This window comes from Garra rufa, chromosome 3 (genome assembly GCF_049309525.1).
Source record: "Garra rufa chromosome 3, GarRuf1.0, whole genome shotgun sequence".
Taxonomy (NCBI): domain Eukaryota; kingdom Metazoa; phylum Chordata; class Actinopteri; order Cypriniformes; family Cyprinidae; genus Garra; species Garra rufa.
In genome coordinates, this window is record NC_133363.1 from 37,566,679 (window position 1) to 37,586,959 (window position 20,281).

The window sequence follows — 20,281 nt, forward strand, 5'->3', positions numbered from 1 at the left end:
CCTCGTCTCTCTCTCTCTCTCTCATCAGGACTGACAGCCACCTGAGTTTCAGCACTGTCGCACTCTGTAACCATCTACATTATCTTTAGCTTAGGAGAGGAAACAAATAAACGAACTTACCCAAACGAAGCCAAATCCCGCGGTGACAGCGCGATCATTTACGGAGAGATAAAATAGCGAAGTTTTTGGCGTAGTTAATATCGCGGCTGGGCGACCTCAGCGGTTCCAGCGCTGCTGACGTAGGATGATGATAAACGTACATTTGCATATGTGTTACGTCCTCTGTGATTGGTCGAAGTTTAATTCACTTGTTTGGAATATATAGAGCGTCAATTTGGGTCCACAAGTTTACTTTTATCAAAGATCCACATCATGTCCGTGAGATGATACTCGTAATTTGTTACATGAGCGTACTGTACGCAAAACGTGAAGTTAGAACGTACATCAAACAAGATGGCCGTGCCGGGACGTCAACCAATCAGTGAGGGTTTTACATTGACTGTGAATCAGCCTATGGTAGTGGAAGCAGTGGGAGGAGAGAAGTGGGGAAAAGTTGCTGTCGGTGCCTCTGATATTTGATCACCTCTGGTGGATCTTTTGGGAACAGCTTCTTGTAAACACTGGCATGACAAATCCAGCAGAAACTGGAGCATGTCAAATAGACAATGTGTATAATCAATAACTTGTTGCATCCAGCAACAATTTATAATCAGAGGACAATATTAGAAATGCTGAGAGAATATATATATATATATATATATATATATATATACACTACCAGTCAAAAGTTTTAAACAGTATAATTTTCTTTTTCAAAAAAAGTCTCTTCTACTCACCAAGCCTGCTTTTATTTGATAGAAAGTACAGCAAAAACAGTAAAATTTCGAAATATTTTTACTATTTATAATAACTGTTTTCTATTTGAATATATTTTAAAATGTAATTTATTCCTGTGATCAAAGCTAGATTTTCCGCATCATTACTCCAGCGTCACATGATCCTTCAGAAATCATTCCAGTATGCTGATTTGCTGACATTTAAGGATTCTTTGATGAATAGAAAGGTCCAAAGATCAATATTTATCTGAAACAAGCTTTTGTAACATTATGCGCTATACCATTCAAAATCTTGGAATCAGTATATATATATATATATATATATATATATAAAAATAATGATATATAATGGAGTAATGATGCTAAAAATTCAGCTTTGAAATCACAGGAATAAATTACATTTTTAAAATTCAAAGAGAAGAGCTACTTTAAAACAGTAAAAACATATTTCAGAATTTTACTGTACTTTTAATTAAGGCTTGGTGAACATGAAAAGACTTAAAAAAAATCTTACCATTCAAAAACTTTTGACTGATAGTGTGCACATTTAAATATATATATATATATATATATATATATATATATATATGTATATATAAATTACATTTTAAAATACATTCAAAGAGAAAAGCTCCTTTAAAACAGTAAAAACATATTTCAGAATTTTACTGTACTTTTAATTAAGGCTTGGTGAACATAAATTTAAAAAAAAAAAAAAAAATTATAAATCTTTCTTAAATCTTACCGTTCAAAAACTTTTGACTGAAAGTGTGCATATGTGTGTATGTGTTTGCATGCATACATTATTGCAATTATCAGTTCTAAACACTGAAATGTATTTCCACTAAATACAAAATCAGACTAGTTTCATCGTTTATGCATTTATTTGCTTATAACAGTTAAAAAAAATACCTTACTTATACAGCTGAGCTCACATCAGTATACTAACTGAAAACGTCCAAAACAAACTTAAAAAAAAAAAAAAAAAAAAAAAAACACATTGTAAAACAGCAAAATGTCTAAAATTTAAACCGTCGTAAATTTCTAGATAAATAAATGAGCTATGGACTCTATAGAGGCCATTCATTTCAATGAACTGCTCCACTATTTACACATCAAACCCATTTAGATCAAACCATTAGGACACAATAAAAGTGAATTATATTACTGAACAATAAAGATTAACTTAAGGGTCTTAATGAATAGCATTTGTCTTGCTCTGTATTTTACATTAAAACTATTTCATACACGGGATATTACACAAAAAACCTCAACCCAAATACATCAAGACGCAAAAACAAAGTGATCCGTCCCAGTCTGCAAATGTACATTTGAAATGAATACTTGGTTAATAAGTTTGCAGGGAAAGCAAAATAATGGAAAAATGTATTAAATCTATTAAATTATTAGTTAGAAAACCAATTAGAGCATGACCGACACATAAGTGAGGTGGTTTGTTGTGCCTGAAAACATTAACATGTGCAAGTAACAGTACGGACTAGAACCATCTCTGAGCCGTCTGCGCGTTCAAGCCTCAGCACAGAAATGAACAAGTGGGGTCTTTAGATCTATACTGGGAACATGTCTATAATTCGTAAGCCGTTATAGCAGTTTAAAACAGTATTTTTAAAGCTGAGCGAGGGTTTTGCGAATGAAGATGAAGTTCATAGAACTCCATCAGAATTCTATATATGTGGTTCGGCGCAGCCACGGTAGCGTAGCGCCCCTCCTGGCGGACAGACAGAAGCGCTGAAGGTTCACGTCTGAAGGGGGTTGTCCTCTTTGCTGAAAGGCTGAGTGGAACCAGGCTTCACCCAAGACAGCCCAGACACTGGCAGTCCTTTGTTATAATCCTCTGGCCGCCGCTACAACAACAAGAGAAGACCATTGGTCACAAGCACCAAGAGTGTAATTAATATTCTCACGATAACACACATTTGAACCGACCCACAAGTATGTGGAGTAGAAAAAGATGACAGGAAATAGAAAAAGAAAAAGAAACAGTGTTCCACACACAAGCTCATGCTTTAAAACAAGACATGCATCAGATACCAGGAAGAAGCCAGTTTTTACTTGGTTGTGGGGAGCAGTCAGGGGAGCGTCACACACTCACTTTATGTGCAAACATCTTCTCTTTTGCCTCTTCATGCACCGCTGGATTCCACGGAGAGAAGCTGCAGAGAGAAAACACAAACATCAGATGCGGAAAAACAAATGAGCCGAAGTCCAGTCTGATGACTCAGTGCTGAACTTTTAACCCCACTGAACTAAAACTCCTTTCGTTTTCACGAACCAATCCAAGTTTCAAATAGATAAGCTACATTTAACCAGTTTACTAGGTCTCTGGAAGAAGGGACTGTAATATTTCAAGTATTATTTTAATGGTCAAATTTGCCCATGTACGAATTTTGTCTCACCCGTTTACATGACTTGTATCTAATATCTGCATTTACATTTACTCGCCTGCCCAAGCTTCCAATTGCGAATGGTTGTACAGAAAATTACTTACATAACTCATCAAAAACACACCAGATGCGATTAACACCTGCTTATAATGTTCACTTGCCAGCACTGACAAACTGAATTTTTATATTTATACACTATATACACTACCAGTCAAAAGTTTGAACAGTAAGATTGTTTTTTTTTTTTTTTAAAGAACTCTCTTCTGCTCACCAAGCCTGCATTTATTTGATCCAAAATACAGCAAAAGCAGTAACATTGTGAAACATTTTTACCATTTAAATTAACTGCTTTCTATTTGAATATATTTTAAAATGTAATTTATTCCTGTGATCAAAGTTAAACTTTCAGCATCATTACTCCAGTCTTCAGTGTCACATGATCCTTCAATCATTCTAATATGCTGATTTGAAGTTCAAGAAACATTTATCATCATCATCATCATTATTATTATTATTATTATTATTATTATCATCAATATTTAAAACAGTGGAGTACATATTTTCGGGGTTCTTTGATGAATAGTAAGATCCAAAAATCAAAAATGAAATAAAAAGCTTTTATAAGATTACACACTATATCATTTAAAAGCTTTTTTTTTTTTTTTTTTGGTGAAAAAATAAAATAAATTAGAGATCAATACTTTTATTTTGCAGGGATGTTTTAAAATGATTTCTATTTCGGACAAATGCTGTTCCTCTAACCTTTCTATTAAAGCTTAGAAACCTGAGAAAAATAAATAATTCCACTCTGTTTTCAACATCATAAACGTTTTTTTCAGAAGCAAATCAGAATATTAGAATGATTTCTGAATGATCATGTGGCTGGCGTAATAATGCTAAAAATTCAGCTTTGAAATCAAAGGAATAAATTTCAAACATATTCAAATTCATTTTAAAACATTCAAATAGAAAAGGGTTATTTTAAATATTTTTACTATTTCAAAATTTGACTGTTTTTGCTGTACTTTGGATCAAATAAATGCAGGCTTGGTGAGCAGAAGAGATTTCTTTAAAAACAATAAAAATGTCACCGTTCAAAAACTTTTGACTGATAGTGTAAATAAATCCTATTTATAATATTCATGGAGCACTAACTCAAAACAAGCTTCTATGCTCCCAAATGTGCAGATCTCTTACCTATATGTGACCATGGACCACAAAACCAGTCATAATGGTCAATTTTCTTAATAAATATTTGGCACAGATACAACCATTAAAAAAAAAAAAAAAAGAATCTGAGAGTGCAATACTTAAAACAAATAAAAATAAAATAATTAAATAAATAAATTAAAATATCGAGAAAAATCACCTTTGAAGTTGTCCAAAAAGTTCTTAGCATTGCATATTACCAATCAAAAATTAAGGTTTGATATTTATGGTAGGAAATTTATTAAATATCTTGACACTAGTGTTGCTTTCGTCAACGAAAATTATGACTAAATATCGTCAACGAACCTTTATCACATGACGAAAACGAGACGAAACGAAAATGCTGGTCATGTGACGATGACTATAATAAAATGTATAATGCAATATTGTTGACGAATAAAAACGAGACTAAATGTGGTTTACAAAATAAAAACTATGCTAAAATGTCTCTTCATTTTCGGCGACGAAAACGAGACGAAACGAAATGTTATAACATTAGATTGATGTGCACATGCCCAGTAGCCAGAGCTGTATCCCTTCTAGCCTAAACCGCAGGCGACTTCACTTTCAAGTCACACTCGCGGAATTATCTAGAAGACGACTACAAACAAAGTTAAGTTTGACACAGAGAAAGGGACCGATGGCCGGTCAGCTGTGGTTCATCTTTGGGAGAAAAAGAATAAATGACATACATTTTTTCCTACTTTTTAGTCGTGATGGGAAAATGAAGCTTTTCGAAGCACCAAAGCGTTCCCCTCAATTGTATCGTAAAAAGCTTCATTACTCGAAGCTTTCCAACACGTTGTACACTAATGACATCTTGTGGTCAAAGGTGGAAAACATTTCTTTTGCGTCCCAGATGTCAAAGCGATTTTTGGACAGTTTCACAAAATGAATCAATTTGTGATACGAAAACCATTACACAAATTAATTAATCTGTAAATAAACTTATAAAAGTACAAGCATGATTTGTGTAATGTTAAGAATATTGTTAAATTGACTAATATTATTATTAATTAGAAGTGCTTTTGAAGCGGGAATTACTACTAAATGAACATGCACAAAACTACACCTACATATTTATTCGTATTATGATTTAAGAAGTGAATGACACTTGAAACCTGCGCAAGGAGTTTGTGTTGTTTGAATCAGAATACGAAGCAGTCACGTTTGTTAAACTTGAATGTATAATTTTTTTCTGGCATTGTCATGTTATGCAATTTTATTTATTTTATTTCAATTTATGTGTGTGTACTTCTAATATGTTTGGTAGGTAAAATAAATGTTGTAAATTCAAATTAGAGCATCTTCCATGTCTGGAATGGATGAGCTTGAGCTTATAAGGTAACAATAATATAATAAGATAACCTTGTTTGAAATGGGTTTGGCTAAAAGAAAACTTTGGTTTTGTCTACTACTAGGCACTTATACTATATTGACTGGGTTAAATAAAATTGCATTACTAAAAATAGACTAAAATACAATTTTCATTGACTAAAACGTCGTCAGTTTTCGTTGACTAAAACTAGACGAAAATAGTCATGGGTAATTCTGACTAAAATAAGACTAAAATGCTCAGACTTTTAGTCGACTAAAACTTGACTAGACTAAAAAGAGTATGAACGTGACTAAAACTAATAAAAATTAAAATGACAGCTTCACACAAAGACTAGACTAAAACTAAAATTAAAATCGGCCGCCAAAAACAACACTACTTTGATTTTTGGCTATTGCTACAAATATACCATGCTACCTAAGACTGGTTTTGTGCAAGCATGCATGTCTGCTCATACACACACATCTATAATACAAAACTCATTTAAAAAAAAAAAAAAAAAAAAACTCATTCTCTCTTGCTCTGTGGTGGCTTGGAGTTCGAACTTTGACGTAGAACAGATGTCCAGATATTAGATGGGTAAATGATTTAAAACCACATTTGTAAGTGCAATCTTTTTCAGATGAGAGATTTTTTTGTCCCGCTGTAAATACAGCCTAAAAGATCATAACTGCAGAAGAAATCTTCACAATACAATATCTTGAGTGGTGTACTTGCCTTATTGCATAAGGGTCATCTATCTTGGGCTGATCAAACAGATGACTATTGCATAGCTTGACACTGTCTACCACCTTGCTTTTGAAGAGCTGGATGTCTTTGTCATACCTGCACATACAGCATTGATAATAAGCAAAAGCAGTCAAGTGAACAGGGCTTCAAAACAAGCTCTTAACTACTGGAAGCCACAGCTAAAAGGAAATGAATGTGGGGGAAAAAAAGGCTAAACAAGCTTTTATCTTGATGTGTGAAGTCAAGCCTGAGGTTGGTCTAAGCCTGTAAGCACTATGACTTCAGATGCACAGGAAGTCAAAATAAGCTCAAACAGACTAACACAGCCAATGCCCAAGCACATGAGAGAGATAATGTGGTTACTTTTTTTTTACTGAAACAGAACTTCAGTGGCTGGCACTTTTATTTAGCAACTGTCGCTCTTGTTGAGTGTAAATGCTGGAAAGAGTTCAAACTGTGGTGACACACACACACACACACACATATATATACACATATATATATATATGAAAAAAAAAAATTATATTTCATCTATTACTCACAGCACTGCAGCCTCTGGGTTGAGTGGATCCATGGTGTTGATCTTATAGAAGATTGTTCTGGCATACATAAGGACCTGCCAGATATGATTGTGGTTTCGCCTGCAATTTTGGATAAAATTAAAAGGAGTCACGACATGACACAGCAAATTTCCCTTGATCTTTTGCCACAAAAGAGGTCTTTGTGTGCTTAATACATCTCACAAGTTTCATAACTTAAAACAGGGTTCCCACATCTTGGTTAACTTCAAATTCAAGGACCTTTTAAAGGGATAGTTCACCCAAAAACGAAAATTTAAAGTTTATCTTCTCACCCCCAGGGCATCCAAGATGCAGTTGACTTTGTTTCTTCAGTAGAACCAGGGATGCAAACAGAGGTATGGTCAAAAAGGAGTGAGATTATCGAAGCCCGTGCCCCCGCAGCAAATATCATATATTTTCATTTATAGTCGTTTCCCCCTTCATTTCGATCTCTTTACTTAACATGTAAATGATACTGTAAATGCTCGAAATATGACTGTGATTTTTACTGGAATGCAGTTTAAAGGTTGAATTTAACATTTTATTTTGTTTCGTCTAATTAATAGACTAGCATATTTAAACACTAGTGTTTCACTGAGGTTTCAATGAATCATTGTAGTTTCATTTGTAAATGAAAACGGCTTATTTATCGTCACACATGGGCATAAATACTAATAAATATATAATATATAAATAAATAATAATAACAACAACAACAACAACATGGAAAAAACTGTCAGTTAATAGAACGATGGATAAATGTCTTGTAGGCCTATTTTATTTGATGTACTGTGACAATAAAATTATTTACAAATGAAACTACGTGAATAATTCACTCGTCATTGAACTACTATATATTTATAGGCTAGTCTATTAATTAGAAGAAACTAAATAAAAAATATGTTAAATTCAATCTTTAAACTGCATTCCAGTAAAAATCACAGTCATATAGCATAATCAAAGCTTTATTGTCGATCATTTACAGTATCATTTACATTCAAACTTTAAGTAAGGAGATCGAAATGAAAGGAAAAATAACGAATATAAACGAATGATACAAATATTACAGAAAAAAAGAGGGTCAGTTAATGAACTTACAAGACTGTGGGATGCATAAAATGTTTATTGTGGGCTTATTTTATTTAATGTACTTTATGTAATATTTATTATTAACTTATTTTGAATGCTGTCTACATCGCGCACAGACTAGCGTAGACATCTTCGCATATTTTGAATTTAATTATTTAATATTGTATTAATTTCTATAATAATTAATAACACACAAACCCAGGACATAAACCCTCTTTTTAGGTTGTAATGACACTTTTCTATGGTTATTGGAATGGTTAAAGGTTATATTTAAATTTTTCATACAACATTAAGTTATTAACTTGACTGACTTCTGGAATAGAGGAGGTAACCAATGGCGTTTGAGATTACAATTAAACCAGCAAGTCCCTCCCCACTTTTGGTGTTTGTCAGCGCCGCGCTGCCCATTGGGCGGCGCTAGCAAACACGTCTTCCCTGCGCTGTCGAGTCGGCCGCGCAGATGACATGTCAGCGTGGCGCGAGCACTTTAATACCGCACTGTTTCTTCCCACTTTTGGGTTGTTTGGCTTCCCATAAAAATAGCCTCTGCGCCGAAACGGTCGCGGCACTGACGCTTCTGCTCTGCTCCTGCTACGCGCTGCCGCGCCGCCTCTGCGTGCGGTGTGAATGCTCTAATCTGTTAACATGGGCGCCGGAAAAATACGCGCTGCTTACGCATGCAGTGTGAAACCGGCGTTATCGCGCTGATGTGACCGAGCCCGACCCGAACCCGAGCATCCTTTCTAAACCCGACCCGGCCCGGCGGGTACCATTGGGCTCGGGTCGGGTATCTATCATCCTCTATAAGAGCAGCTGGCAGCAGATAATAGTGCGCAGCCAACTGGCTGACGTGCGCAGCTCTCTGACTCACTGTTTTCTTTTCATATAAGTTTCCTATGTTTCATGGACTGTAACGGCGTTTACTTATTTAGTAATTTTAATACAGAATTTCCTATGATGAAATTATAATCTGACACTCCAATGTACCCCCCCCCCCCCCTAAAAAAAAACCTCATCGGATCTGCACGATTCACACATGTCCCCCACACAGCCGTGAAAAAGGCGGCATCCGCCAAAAGGCGCGCCGTTTGCATCCCTGGTAGAACACAAACGAAGATTTTTAACTCAAACCAGTGCAGTCTGTTAATCATATAATGGCAGTGGATGGGCACCAAACCTTTAAAAGTAGGTGCATAAACTACGCCAGAGCACGTACACGTGTAACGCGCCAGATGCTGAGCTTGTGCTCAGAACAGTTGGACATGGCTGTGTATCAAAGGTAAAAAAAAAATGATATAAATACTGTTCAGATTCTCACAAAAAACAGATCGTTTCGGGTCTTAGGACATCAATGTATCGTCACAAGCCACAGGGTGTAATTTGGTTTTGTCTGTGCATGTTTTTTTTTTTTTTTTTACTTTCAAAAGTTTGGTGCCCATCCACTGGCATTATATGACTAACAGACTGCAACACTTTGAGTTAAAAATCTTTGTTTCTTCAGTAGATTACAAACAAAGTCACCGACATCTTGGATGCCCTGGGGGTAAGCAGATAAATATCAAATTTTCATAATTTTCCAGGTCCAACACCCTAAAATTCAAGGACTTAATGTGGGAAGACATTTCAAGTGAGAGCAAGGTCACATCGTGTTACCTTGTAAGACACATTGTTACAGTTTACAACTATGCAAAAAAGCAATTTAATCAAACTTCACAGCCTATTTTTGCAATGTTTCAAGGTGTGTGTGTGTGTGTGTATAAAATGTTGAGGTATTAAATTGCAGTAGTTATGTGCGTGTGAACGTCATGGCAATGTACAACACAAAGTACACAGGAAACACTTAACGTAGCGTGTAACTAATGTTAATCAAACAAGCTAGTATGCATAGGCCACAAAGTGTTGGCAAAATAACACATTAGCAGACTTGAGGAAATATGGATTTTTTTTTTCCAAAAAAACCTCTCTGTAAACTTTCACTTTCAAGGACCTCTATCTATGCATGTTTATTTTCAAAAACTTTCCAGGGCATTTTTTTTTTAGTAAAAACCCTCAAAAAGACATTAACAAATAAGCATTCGGTCGCTTAACGGCTAAGTGCGAGAGGGGGAAAAAATAAAGTAAAATAAATAAATAAATAGCTTCACCTAACTATCACAATTCTTTTTTAAACTATTTAAAAATTGATCGGTTTACCTCAGAATCTATTTATATTTTATTTTTTTACTTTTCCTAAGAGGTTGTGGGGAGAAGTTACCACTTTTATTCGAAATGTACAAATGTGTTGCACTTTAAGCAGCATTGCGCAGAAGTATGATTTAAAAGCATGCAGAGCCATCTGCTCTCTCAGGGCTACAAACCATTTTTTCTGCCGGTGGGGCTATTTTTTTTTTATTTTTTTTTGACCGGTCGCACTGGCACGACTACTGCATTGTTCAACTAATAAGCGCTGCCTTTTCTGTTGCATGTGAGAAACATTTAAAGACAAACGTGCCGAAAGTGAAACTAAACCCCACTACGTATTAGCTGCGCAGCGTGGAACATTTATCCAAGCTCAAAACAGCTTTACTCTGGAGCCAAGTTGATTTTGTGACACTGTTACTGCACAGTGCTGCGAGATCCAATAAGAAGCGTTTTAATTCACCACACAGTGAAAACGGCTGCTGCAAGATCTAGTGAGAATCATTTGATTTCTGCCCAGAATTCTCTGTTATAAACAGCGCTTTACATCAGAAAAACAGAAGTATTAATGCTAACTATAACCATGGTCTTGTGGTAGAAATACATTATTCATTTCAGGGTTTCTACAACCTTTGAGAGAGAAATTCAAGCACCTTTTTAACGAACTTCCAGCATTTAACATAACCATTTCCAGCACTTTAAAATGCTATTTTTTTAATGGGATGACCAAAATATACTTTGCAGTAAACAAAGTAAAAATTGTTTTAGCACTTTATTTTAGAAGATATTTTTTCTACTCATTTTGTTGAACATTTAAATCGGCAGACTAGTGTATCGCCCCTGCCATAATAGCAATATCGAATCGCAATCAAAATTCTTAAAAGGAAAAAAAAGTATTGTGATTGTATTGAATCTGGAGGTAGGTGTATCGTCCCATTCCTAACGGCTGACATCAACAAGAGTGAGAGTGTCATGTTGCGTCAAAAGCAAATAGAAATTACAAATCACTGCCGCCATCTAGTCTACACTGGATACAGTATACAGATAAGAGTTCATTTTCTGACACAGTCCACATGCTTAAGACTGTCGTCAACAGGACAAATAAAGTGAAAGAACGTTTGCTTTGACGCGTTTGGTATAAACGGCTCATTCGCGTCTTTGTACAGATATCAGAAGGATCCCAGCATAAGGATCAAGTGGATAGTTTATATTTAATGGCATCCCAGATCATTTCCGAGGATTGTTGGGAGAATTTTGTTTTTAGTAAACGAGGCACAGTGTCATGAAGAGTTCACAAAGAAACATTTGTTGAAAGATGAAGCGGTACTAGATCTGACTGCAGCTGCCTCACAAACGGTAAGTAAATTGTTTCATAATGCTTTGTCTGGAAATTACTATTTTATTTTGATCATGTTGTCAAAACACTCACATGCAATAGCGAGGGGGCATTGACACGGTTTTCTATGCAATGAAGTTTGCCAATCATAACAGTGGCCGATTACTGACAAGCAGGGCCTAAAATTAGCACTCGCAAAGCGCCAATTGAGAGTAAATATCGACGCTGGCGAGTATATGTAACAGTGTCAGTCGCCAGTTGGCAGGTAAAACTTTTACTAAATATAATAATGCAATGTAGTGAAAACAACAGACAGTTTTTTTTGCTGTTTCTGATGCAAGCGAATAAAATAATCTTTTCTGAAGACAAGACCATCGTGATTAACTGTTGTGTCATAAGCGACAAGAGCGAATCAAATAATAGGATATAAACAAGCTGATAAGGTGAGAGCAGTGTGATGGCTAGCTTGTCTCTAGACACTGTTCTAATAACTTTTACCTGAGAAGATATTGCTGCTTCATTTCAGAAGATTAACTTTTCTCTTCTTTATAACCCGAGAGTGTGGCAACACACACGCCTAAATGGTCAGTGAAGTATACAGTAGTCAACATTCGAAGTGGATCAAAAAAGTTAATCAAAAGTTGTCCTAAGATAAGAACGGGTATTCTTTTTGGTTTTAGGACAAATTTGATGAAAGGTTTTGATCCACTTCGAATGTTGACTACTGTAGTTTGAAAGGTCGGACGTTCGGCTCTACGCATATGCTAAGCTGCTTCAGACAATGCACTAGTAGCACTACAATGGACGAAAACACACACAATTATGTCAAATGCACAGTTTTGCCTGTATTTGTCTTAAATCAGTTATAAAGTCTTAAATGACCATAAAGAGCTCAAATGTGTGTCAGATTCGAGTCATGTGCATCAGGTTTTAAAGTGACCACACTACTTTTAAAGTGAAACCTGCTGAAGTCTGTCATTGATGGAAATTAAACAACAAAAGGAAAAGAGAAATCATTACTCAACTGCTCTAGTCGCTGATTAACTTTTGTAGCTTGAATAAAGGTCATTCTGTATAGTAGTTTATGTTAGGATTGTTTTAAAATCACTTAAATTAAATGTTGTTATACATTTCAGAGCCTAAAAATAAGTTAATTTTAATCACATCACTGGCCATTGGCATAATTGCAAAATAAGTTAGTTTTAGGCCCTGTTGACAAGCCTTAAAGGACCCGCCCTTTAAAACCGGTCGTTTTAGACAGGTTCAGAATGAGAGTTGAAAATAATAAATTCTCAAATATTTAGTTTTTTTTTGTGCAAAAGAAATTAACATTAAACCTAAATGAACATATAAAAAAAAATCCATGTCATGACCACACAAGAAATACAATCCTTTTCCAAAAAAAAAAAAAGCCAACACAACACTGAGCCCCTTTAGATTCAGATTCAAGGGAGGTAAATGGCAATACAAGGAGACTCTTTTTAAACAAACCTCCATTTGGTGAAAGCTCTCCTCACATCCAGCTCGCCAGAGACCGGGTCCACTAGTGGGTGGAAAACTGGGGTGTCAAAAACAACCCTCTGTAAAAAAGCAAAACAGACACATTAATGCAACAAAAGCAGAACAGATTAGCTCTTCTGATGACAGCAAACTCATATATATATATATATATATATATATATATATAAAAAAGTAGGTGTCCCCAAAGCTTTTAAACAATTAGTTTTCATAACTCAGTTTTTCTTGAGTCGAGTTAAACATAGCTATTTTTGTCAACAGACATTTTCGTGACTTAAGTATTTATTAATTAATTAATTTCTTTGACTTAAAAGGAAGAAAACAAGCAAGCAAGAAACACTATGATATCATAAAATGAACACACCTCTACTGACATGATAATGTTGCCAGTAATGTTCTGTTCCTAGACACACCCTGGTGTCATCACATCATACGGTTACAGAATTAAGACGGAAAGAGTATTTCAACATTCCATTTGGCAGTTTAAAACAATAAAACTTGTAAAGACTACAGCAAAGTCTGACAAACATAATACTGTAGCAAGTATGTCCACTATATCAGTTCTTTGGTTTCGACTGGAGTGAAAGGAAATACAAGCTCCACTTTAAATCCCTTATCCCGGCAGTCATAACTCCAATAACAGCTCTGAACTGAGGTGCAAATCTTTCTATCAACAAAATGCCAAGAACATGCATACACCCTCTTGGTTTGATATTTTAAACCCACAAGTATACAAGTTTCCTTTTCTCCTCCATCATAAAATATAATGCATAAGACGCTATTCAACTTTTTCAACTTGGTCACTTCCTTAATTTTTTTATAGCAACCAACTATCACCATGTTAAACCTGGGCTCATATTTAATGGTTTAAGATTTCAAACAGTTCAAACAGTTCTAATTCATGGAGTGTGCAGCTTTTACGATGACTGTAAATGAGACTACAGAGGAAAAAACAACTAATGGATGGAATAAAAACACATAGTAAAGCCTTGGTCATGTTATGGCACAAAATTCACTGGAAAGATGTGTGGAAATTGTATAATACACTTACAGGACAGTCTCCATCTGGGTAGTTATCAGGAATGTAGACTGTGAACTTAAACACACCGTCTTGGTACAAGCCATGTCGAATGAAAATCACACCAAACCACACTGCAATAGAGACAAGACATGGATGGATACTTAACAGAGCAAATCAGCAATATAGCAAATGATCATTTTACAATTAATCTATTTGATGATACAAAACAAGCAATTAAAACACAATGACTAATGCTGTGCTGCGTTCAAAAACAGGTGTGGGAGTTTTCTATCTGTTCAACCATATTAATTTCTGTGGTCTGGTATTTGGTTTATGCATAAACGAAATAAAATGCCAAACCCAAAATTTGTTTTGCATGTGTAATAACATATTACATCTCATTTCATTAATCATGCACATCTCCCTGGGTGCCAACATATTTACATGTCATTGCAACCCCATTCTGACAAAGTCGTAGAATTCCACACAAGGCTCCAAGTTAATCGACTGCACATTCTGTTGCACTTTTCCAAGCAGGAAGTTGGAAATTCTTTTCGAGTTGAATGGAATGCAGCATAAGAGCATTCTGTGACAGACAGAATAGAATGGAAGAAGAAGACATGCTTACTTAGTGCTGATCTGTATGAAGGCTGTACATAGATGCCAGGGAGCTTCTGCTTGATCACCAATGTGCTGCAATAGACAAAAGGTCATAATTGTCTATTTTAAACATGCATCTTAAAATATGCTACATAGCCTAATGGTGTTGATACACAACTCCGAGGCAACTGTTGAATAACAAATGTAATGCATATTTGTATTTAATTTGGTTATACACTACCAGTCAAATGTTTTTGGACTGTAAGTTTTTTAATGTTTTTTGAAGAAGTCTCTTCTGCTCACTAAGCCTGCATTTATTTGATCCAAAATACAGCAAAAGCAGTAACACTGTGAAATAGTTTTACCATTTAAAATAACTGCTTTATGTTTGAATATCTTTTACAATGTAATTTATTCATGTGATTTTAAAGCTAAATTTTCAGCATAATTACTCCAGTCTTCAGTGTCTCATGATCCTTCAAAAATCATTCTAATATGCCGATTTGCTGTTCAAGAAACATTTTGTTATTATTATTATTATTATCATCATCATCATCATCATCAACATCAATATTTAAATAGTTAATAAATTTTTTTCTTTGATGAATAGAAAGACCATAATTTATCTGAAATAAAAAGCTTTTAACATTAACTTTATACACTATACCATTCAAAAGCTTGGATTTTTTTTTTTTTTTTTTTTTTTGGAAATAGAAATTAATACTTTTATTTAGTAAGGATGCTTTAAATTGATCAGAAGTGATGATCAAGATATGTATAATGTTACAAAAGATTTCTATTTCAAATAAATGCTGTTCTTCTGAACTTTCTATTCATAAAAAAAAAATCTACTCAGCTGTTTTCAACATAAATGTTTTTGAGCAGCAAATCAGCATATTAGAATGATTTCTGAAGGATCGTGTGACTGGAGTAATAATGCTAAAAATCAGCTTTGAAATCACAGGAATAAATCACATTTTAAAATATATTCATAAATAAAACGGTTATTTTAAATAGTGATGCAGGCTTTGTGAGCAAAAGAAGATTTAAAAAGTTACTGCCCAAAAACTTTTGACTGGTAGTGTATAATCATAAAATTCTATTCAGCTTTAGGTACAAGATGTTTTACAATCACAGCTTCTTTTGTTCAACACTACTAAAACATCATCAAAACTGTTATTGCCCAAAACCTGTGGAACCTTGTCTTCACTTACAACTCAGCAAGCAGCGAGTATTCCAGGTAGAAAGGGCCGTATGAGGCATGGGTGCCATTGGCAGACTGTGTAGAGGAGGCCGGTGAGGCGGCTTTAGTGATGGGGACGGCATTCTTTGGGATGGAGGGAAGCTGCTTTTTACCAAACGGAGGACGAGCTGGACTGGATCTCTGCTCTCCTGGACCACCTTGCTCCTCACCGTCAGATCTCTGCATAAACAAACGACACTTGTTCAATGGTTCTAAAATCTACAAAAGCCTTTTATTTGCACAAATTAGGGTTATAAACATTGAGTTTTTGGGGCCAAATCAATGACCATTAAATACTCAAAATGCCTGATACGGTCCAGCATAATTTCTTCAAAGAAATCATAAATAAAACAAGCAGAACTTAAACGACTCAAATTATTTTTTACTATACAACAAGTTGCAAATTGCTAGAATCAGAGCAAGAGAAAAAAATTACTACAAATGCAAAATATGGATATTTCTTTTCTTTTGAATTTAAGTGAAATGTGAGGTTAAACTCACTAATTGGTTATCAACTGGAAAACCTCTCTTACTAATTATGCCTTCATCTAACAAAAAATATATCTAGCACTGTTAGACTATCTTAAATTCATTATGCAGAATTCCATACATTGTCTTCTCATATCAGCAAAGAGAGTGAAAAACCTACAGAATTCATCTGAGCCAGACTATAAGGGAAAGGGAAAAAATTAAATATCAGACAACAGAAGTTCACATGCAGTAAAAGCTTGGGCCCGGGGCTTAATGACAAGAACATCTAACACAGCAAACTGATTCAGCTATTCAGCACACAGCCTGTAATAAAGCTAATGACAACAAAATACAGCTGAATATCAAGGAATACAGTCAAATACACCCTTCAACAAATTACTAACAGCTAGTCCAAGTGTCTGCCATAAATCAAAAAGTGAGCAACTGAGCCATGAGTCAGCAGCTGTAAAGAAACGGCTGAATTTTACGCCTTTATGACAGCTGTGATGCCACACCACACCAACGCCTTTGCAGTTTACAACAAACACTTACTTCTTCAGCCAAGTCAAAAAGATTCACTGAATGTGATTCTCAGACTTTAGCGAGTTTAAAACAACCGTAGTTTCAAAACAAATCAAAATTGAGTCACTAGCCTAGAAAAATGTCCTGTGTGACTATAGAGAGGCACAAATCACCTTTAGACCCTGAGCCTCCCATGTGATTCATTATTGAAGTCACCTGTTGTGTGCATTACTCTGCAAACAGTCATTTAGACCAGCGGTTCCCAATTCCAGTCCTCGAGCCCCACCGCTCTGCACATTTTGTGTGTTTCACACATCGCTTCCGACGTTTGTTCTATTCCAACGTTACTGCCCTTCGAAGTGGACATCACAGGATATTCCGCCATTATTCATTAGTTCGAAGCGAGCGTATGTGTTCCATTTGAAGGTCATTAAAGCGTGCGAGACGTAAATTTAAAATGCATTTATTTACAGATGCACTTATGTCACACTTGTCTAGTAAGTTTCATCTGTGTGTGAAGACGCTACATGCGGTGACGTAGCGCAAATATGTGAATGAATGTTTCGAAGTATAGTAAACAGATTTCCCCCGCTTAGGGAGCAGGGAGCAATGAACACTTTGCAGGGACCATGTCAATCGGATCGCAGTTCCTGCACGGACCTCACTTCTAATGAGCTGGTTATCTGAATCAGGTGTGTTAACTAAGAGAGACATGCAAAATGTGCAGAGCGGTGGAGCGCGAGGACTGGAATTGGGAACCGCTGATTCAGACATCAGGTAAAGGACATTGGGATGTTTATATGTGATCCTGAACCACAAAATTAGTCATAAGGGTCAATTATATTAAATTAAGATTCGTACATCATCTGAAATCTGAATAAATAACCTTTCCATTGGTGCATGGTTTGTTAGGATAGGACAATATTTGTCCTTATTAAATATCTGGAATCAGAGGGTGGAAAAAAAAAATCTAAATATTGAGAAAATCACCTTTGAAGTTGTCCAAATTAAGTACTTAGCCATGCATATTGCTAATCAAAAAATAAATCTTGATACATTTACAGTAGGACATTTACAAAATATCTTAATGGAACATTATCTTAATATCCTAATGATTTTTGGCATAAAAGAAAAATCGATCATTTTGACCCATACAATGTTTTTTTTTTTTAATACAGGTGGACTGGCATGATTCACCTTACGACCAGCGTTTGTCGACATGCTCCAAAATGGGTTCATTACTCATTGAGCTCTCGATGGGTGTATGCCTGTTCACTTTTTGGTGGCATCCGAAGAATTCGCTGTGAGAGAAAGAGAGAGAGAGAGAAAGAAAAAGTGCTGATGAGAGCCTGGACATTTGGAGAACACAATGGGCAACCTGATGCTGTATGGCAGCTGGTGGCAATCCAATCCCCACTAACCATGTTGTTTTCGGCACTAGTGAGAACTTCAGTCAGCTTTTCAATCTTTTATATATATCTCTTTAATATTATTATCCTGGCACGAGAGGCCCCCACTCTAAAACTTAAAAGGCAGCTACACAGTTGTGTATATACAAAGCGTCAATTTATACTGGACAGTTTAGTGTTAGAAATGTCAATTATTATTATTTGCAAAATATTTAGTTTCTATCTCTTTATTTTTCTCTTTTCCTTTATTTTTCTACCTAAAAAAAAACACTACCAATATATTCTGTTTTTGTTGTTGTTTTAAATGAACATTTATTCTCAAAAGTTTTCCCCATGGACCCCAAAACCTCTGGTTTACAAGAGCAAACAACCAATTCTACAGTAATCAATATTTTGACGTTTTGAATAGTCAGAGCTAGCAGCCATTATCCCAAGGCCCACAAATTCCCCATATGGTTCATATAAAATTATTAACCAGGGTGAGGTTAAACCCAGTAACGTTAGTAATATTATACAGTGACAGATGTCAACGCCTGGACGAACCAAACAGAAACAACAGCTCCGAAGCCTCGTAAAACAAATATATTGCCTTCCTTTCTACCTGACATTTACTAAAGGCAGCTTTGTTTGGTGACAGGACACTTTAAGGTTTAATGAAGTTTTCTCTAGGTGAAGCAGAGTTTGCGTTACCGTCACGGTATTTGTAACTGGACTAGACTAGCTTTCATTTAGCAATACCTCCATAACTAACGGGGTTCCACTTACCTGAGACAAATAGTGTCACCTGGTTGAAGACATGTTACACGGTACCTTATCCAAAAGGGAAAGAGTGTGATTTAAACTATTTTTTTTAAATTCTGTACAGCTTACTAAACCATAGACGACCCTGTTATCCGAGTAATCTCACACAAATACCGAAAACGCCTCTAACTAACTTGACAGGAAAAGGCGGAACATAAACACAAGCGACGGACGGTGATTGGTTCTTATTGTGAGTGACAACCCCTTCACCCTATTATACGTTCAATACAGCAATCCACAAGGTTAAATGTCTGCAGGTTAACGTTTAGACAGCAAATATTTGGCACATACCGATAATTTTAGATGGAAAACAGTTTGGTAATGACATCAGCCGCAAAGTGTACAGCGAAAGTGATTTTTAATCAGCTGACAAACAGACTTGCTTCTCATGTTGTCAGCTCAAGTTATGAGCTGAGCGTTTTAACGGACGCGAGTTGCGGATTTGATCTTAACTGTATGATATACATTGACATATCCACGTTAAGCGTTCATAGACAATTCTAAACCAGAATGGACTTTGAAAAACTTACCCTGCTAAACTCAGGACATTCCAAACGCTTTTAAAACATGTAGTATCCACCCTCTCTGTTGACGGACGGCACAGAATGAGTTCGCTTTCTGTCATTGGCTTATAGAGACGCACGGTACATTCTATTGGTGCGTTTCCCTGTTAATCATGCCAGACCAAGGTAGTAAGTTCGGATTGGTTGTTTTAATCATGCTTTTATGGGAATTTATTAAACAGATTCATTGGTAGCTTTATTCATACATAATACGAGGTTAATTTATTACGAGTTTCAGTGAAGCTTTTTTTAAAGTGAACCATTACTTTATTTTAAAACAAACACTTGTTATAAAAATAGGAATGTTTAATATGTTTCTTACAAATTAGAATTTAAATTAGAAATACATTAATAATGTAAAATTAAATAATGTAAAGTATCTGTTTTCCTCAGCATTTTTAGTCATTATAACTAATGTTATGGAGATAATATACAATGCATGTTATCTTTTACTT

General features: G+C 35.4%; 1 protein-coding gene across 3 annotated transcripts; it reads right to left on the minus strand.

Moving 5' to 3' along the window:
* Positions 1–1,792: 1,792 nt before the first annotated feature.
* Positions 1,793–19,897, minus strand: aktip (akt interacting protein). 3 transcript variants are annotated; one of them, XM_073837041.1, is made up of 10 exons: positions 19,794–19,897; positions 18,251–18,354; positions 16,032–16,240; positions 14,846–14,910; positions 14,248–14,348; positions 13,170–13,258; positions 7,058–7,156; positions 6,504–6,611; positions 2,910–3,010; positions 1,793–2,701 (listed from the first exon to the last, which is right to left on the minus strand). In XM_073837041.1, the coding sequence occupies exons 2-9, from the start codon at positions 18,290–18,292 to the stop codon at positions 2,938–2,940; spliced, it is 786 nt and encodes a 261-aa protein (XP_073693142.1). In that variant the 5' UTR covers positions 18,293–18,354; positions 19,794–19,897; the 3' UTR covers positions 1,793–2,701; positions 2,910–2,937. The 3 variants fall into 3 exon arrangements, with proteins under 3 accessions (XP_073693142.1, XP_073693140.1, XP_073693141.1); XM_073837039.1 differs by having other exon boundaries at positions 1,794–2,701; positions 2,950–3,010; XM_073837040.1 differs by lacking the exon at positions 19,794–19,897 and adding an exon at positions 19,228–19,360 and having other exon boundaries at positions 1,794–2,701; positions 2,950–3,010.
* Positions 19,898–20,281: the final 384 nt, after the last annotated feature.

What these genes read in the sequence shown, in the direction of transcription:
- aktip (XM_073837039.1), bottom strand. Translation starts at nt 18,292, where the DNA reads ATGAACCCATTTTGGAGCATGTCGACAAACGCTGGTCGTAAG. An exon ending in TTCATACAGATCAGCACTAA is followed by an intron (nt 14,349 to 14,845) that starts GTAAGCATGTCT and finishes TCTCTATTGCAG; the next exon opens with TGTGGTTTGGTGTGATTTTC. An exon ending in ACCCAGATGGAGACTGTCCT is followed by an intron (nt 13,259 to 14,247) that starts GTAAGTGTATTA and finishes GCTTTTTTACAG; the next exon opens with AGGGTTGTTTTTGACACCCC.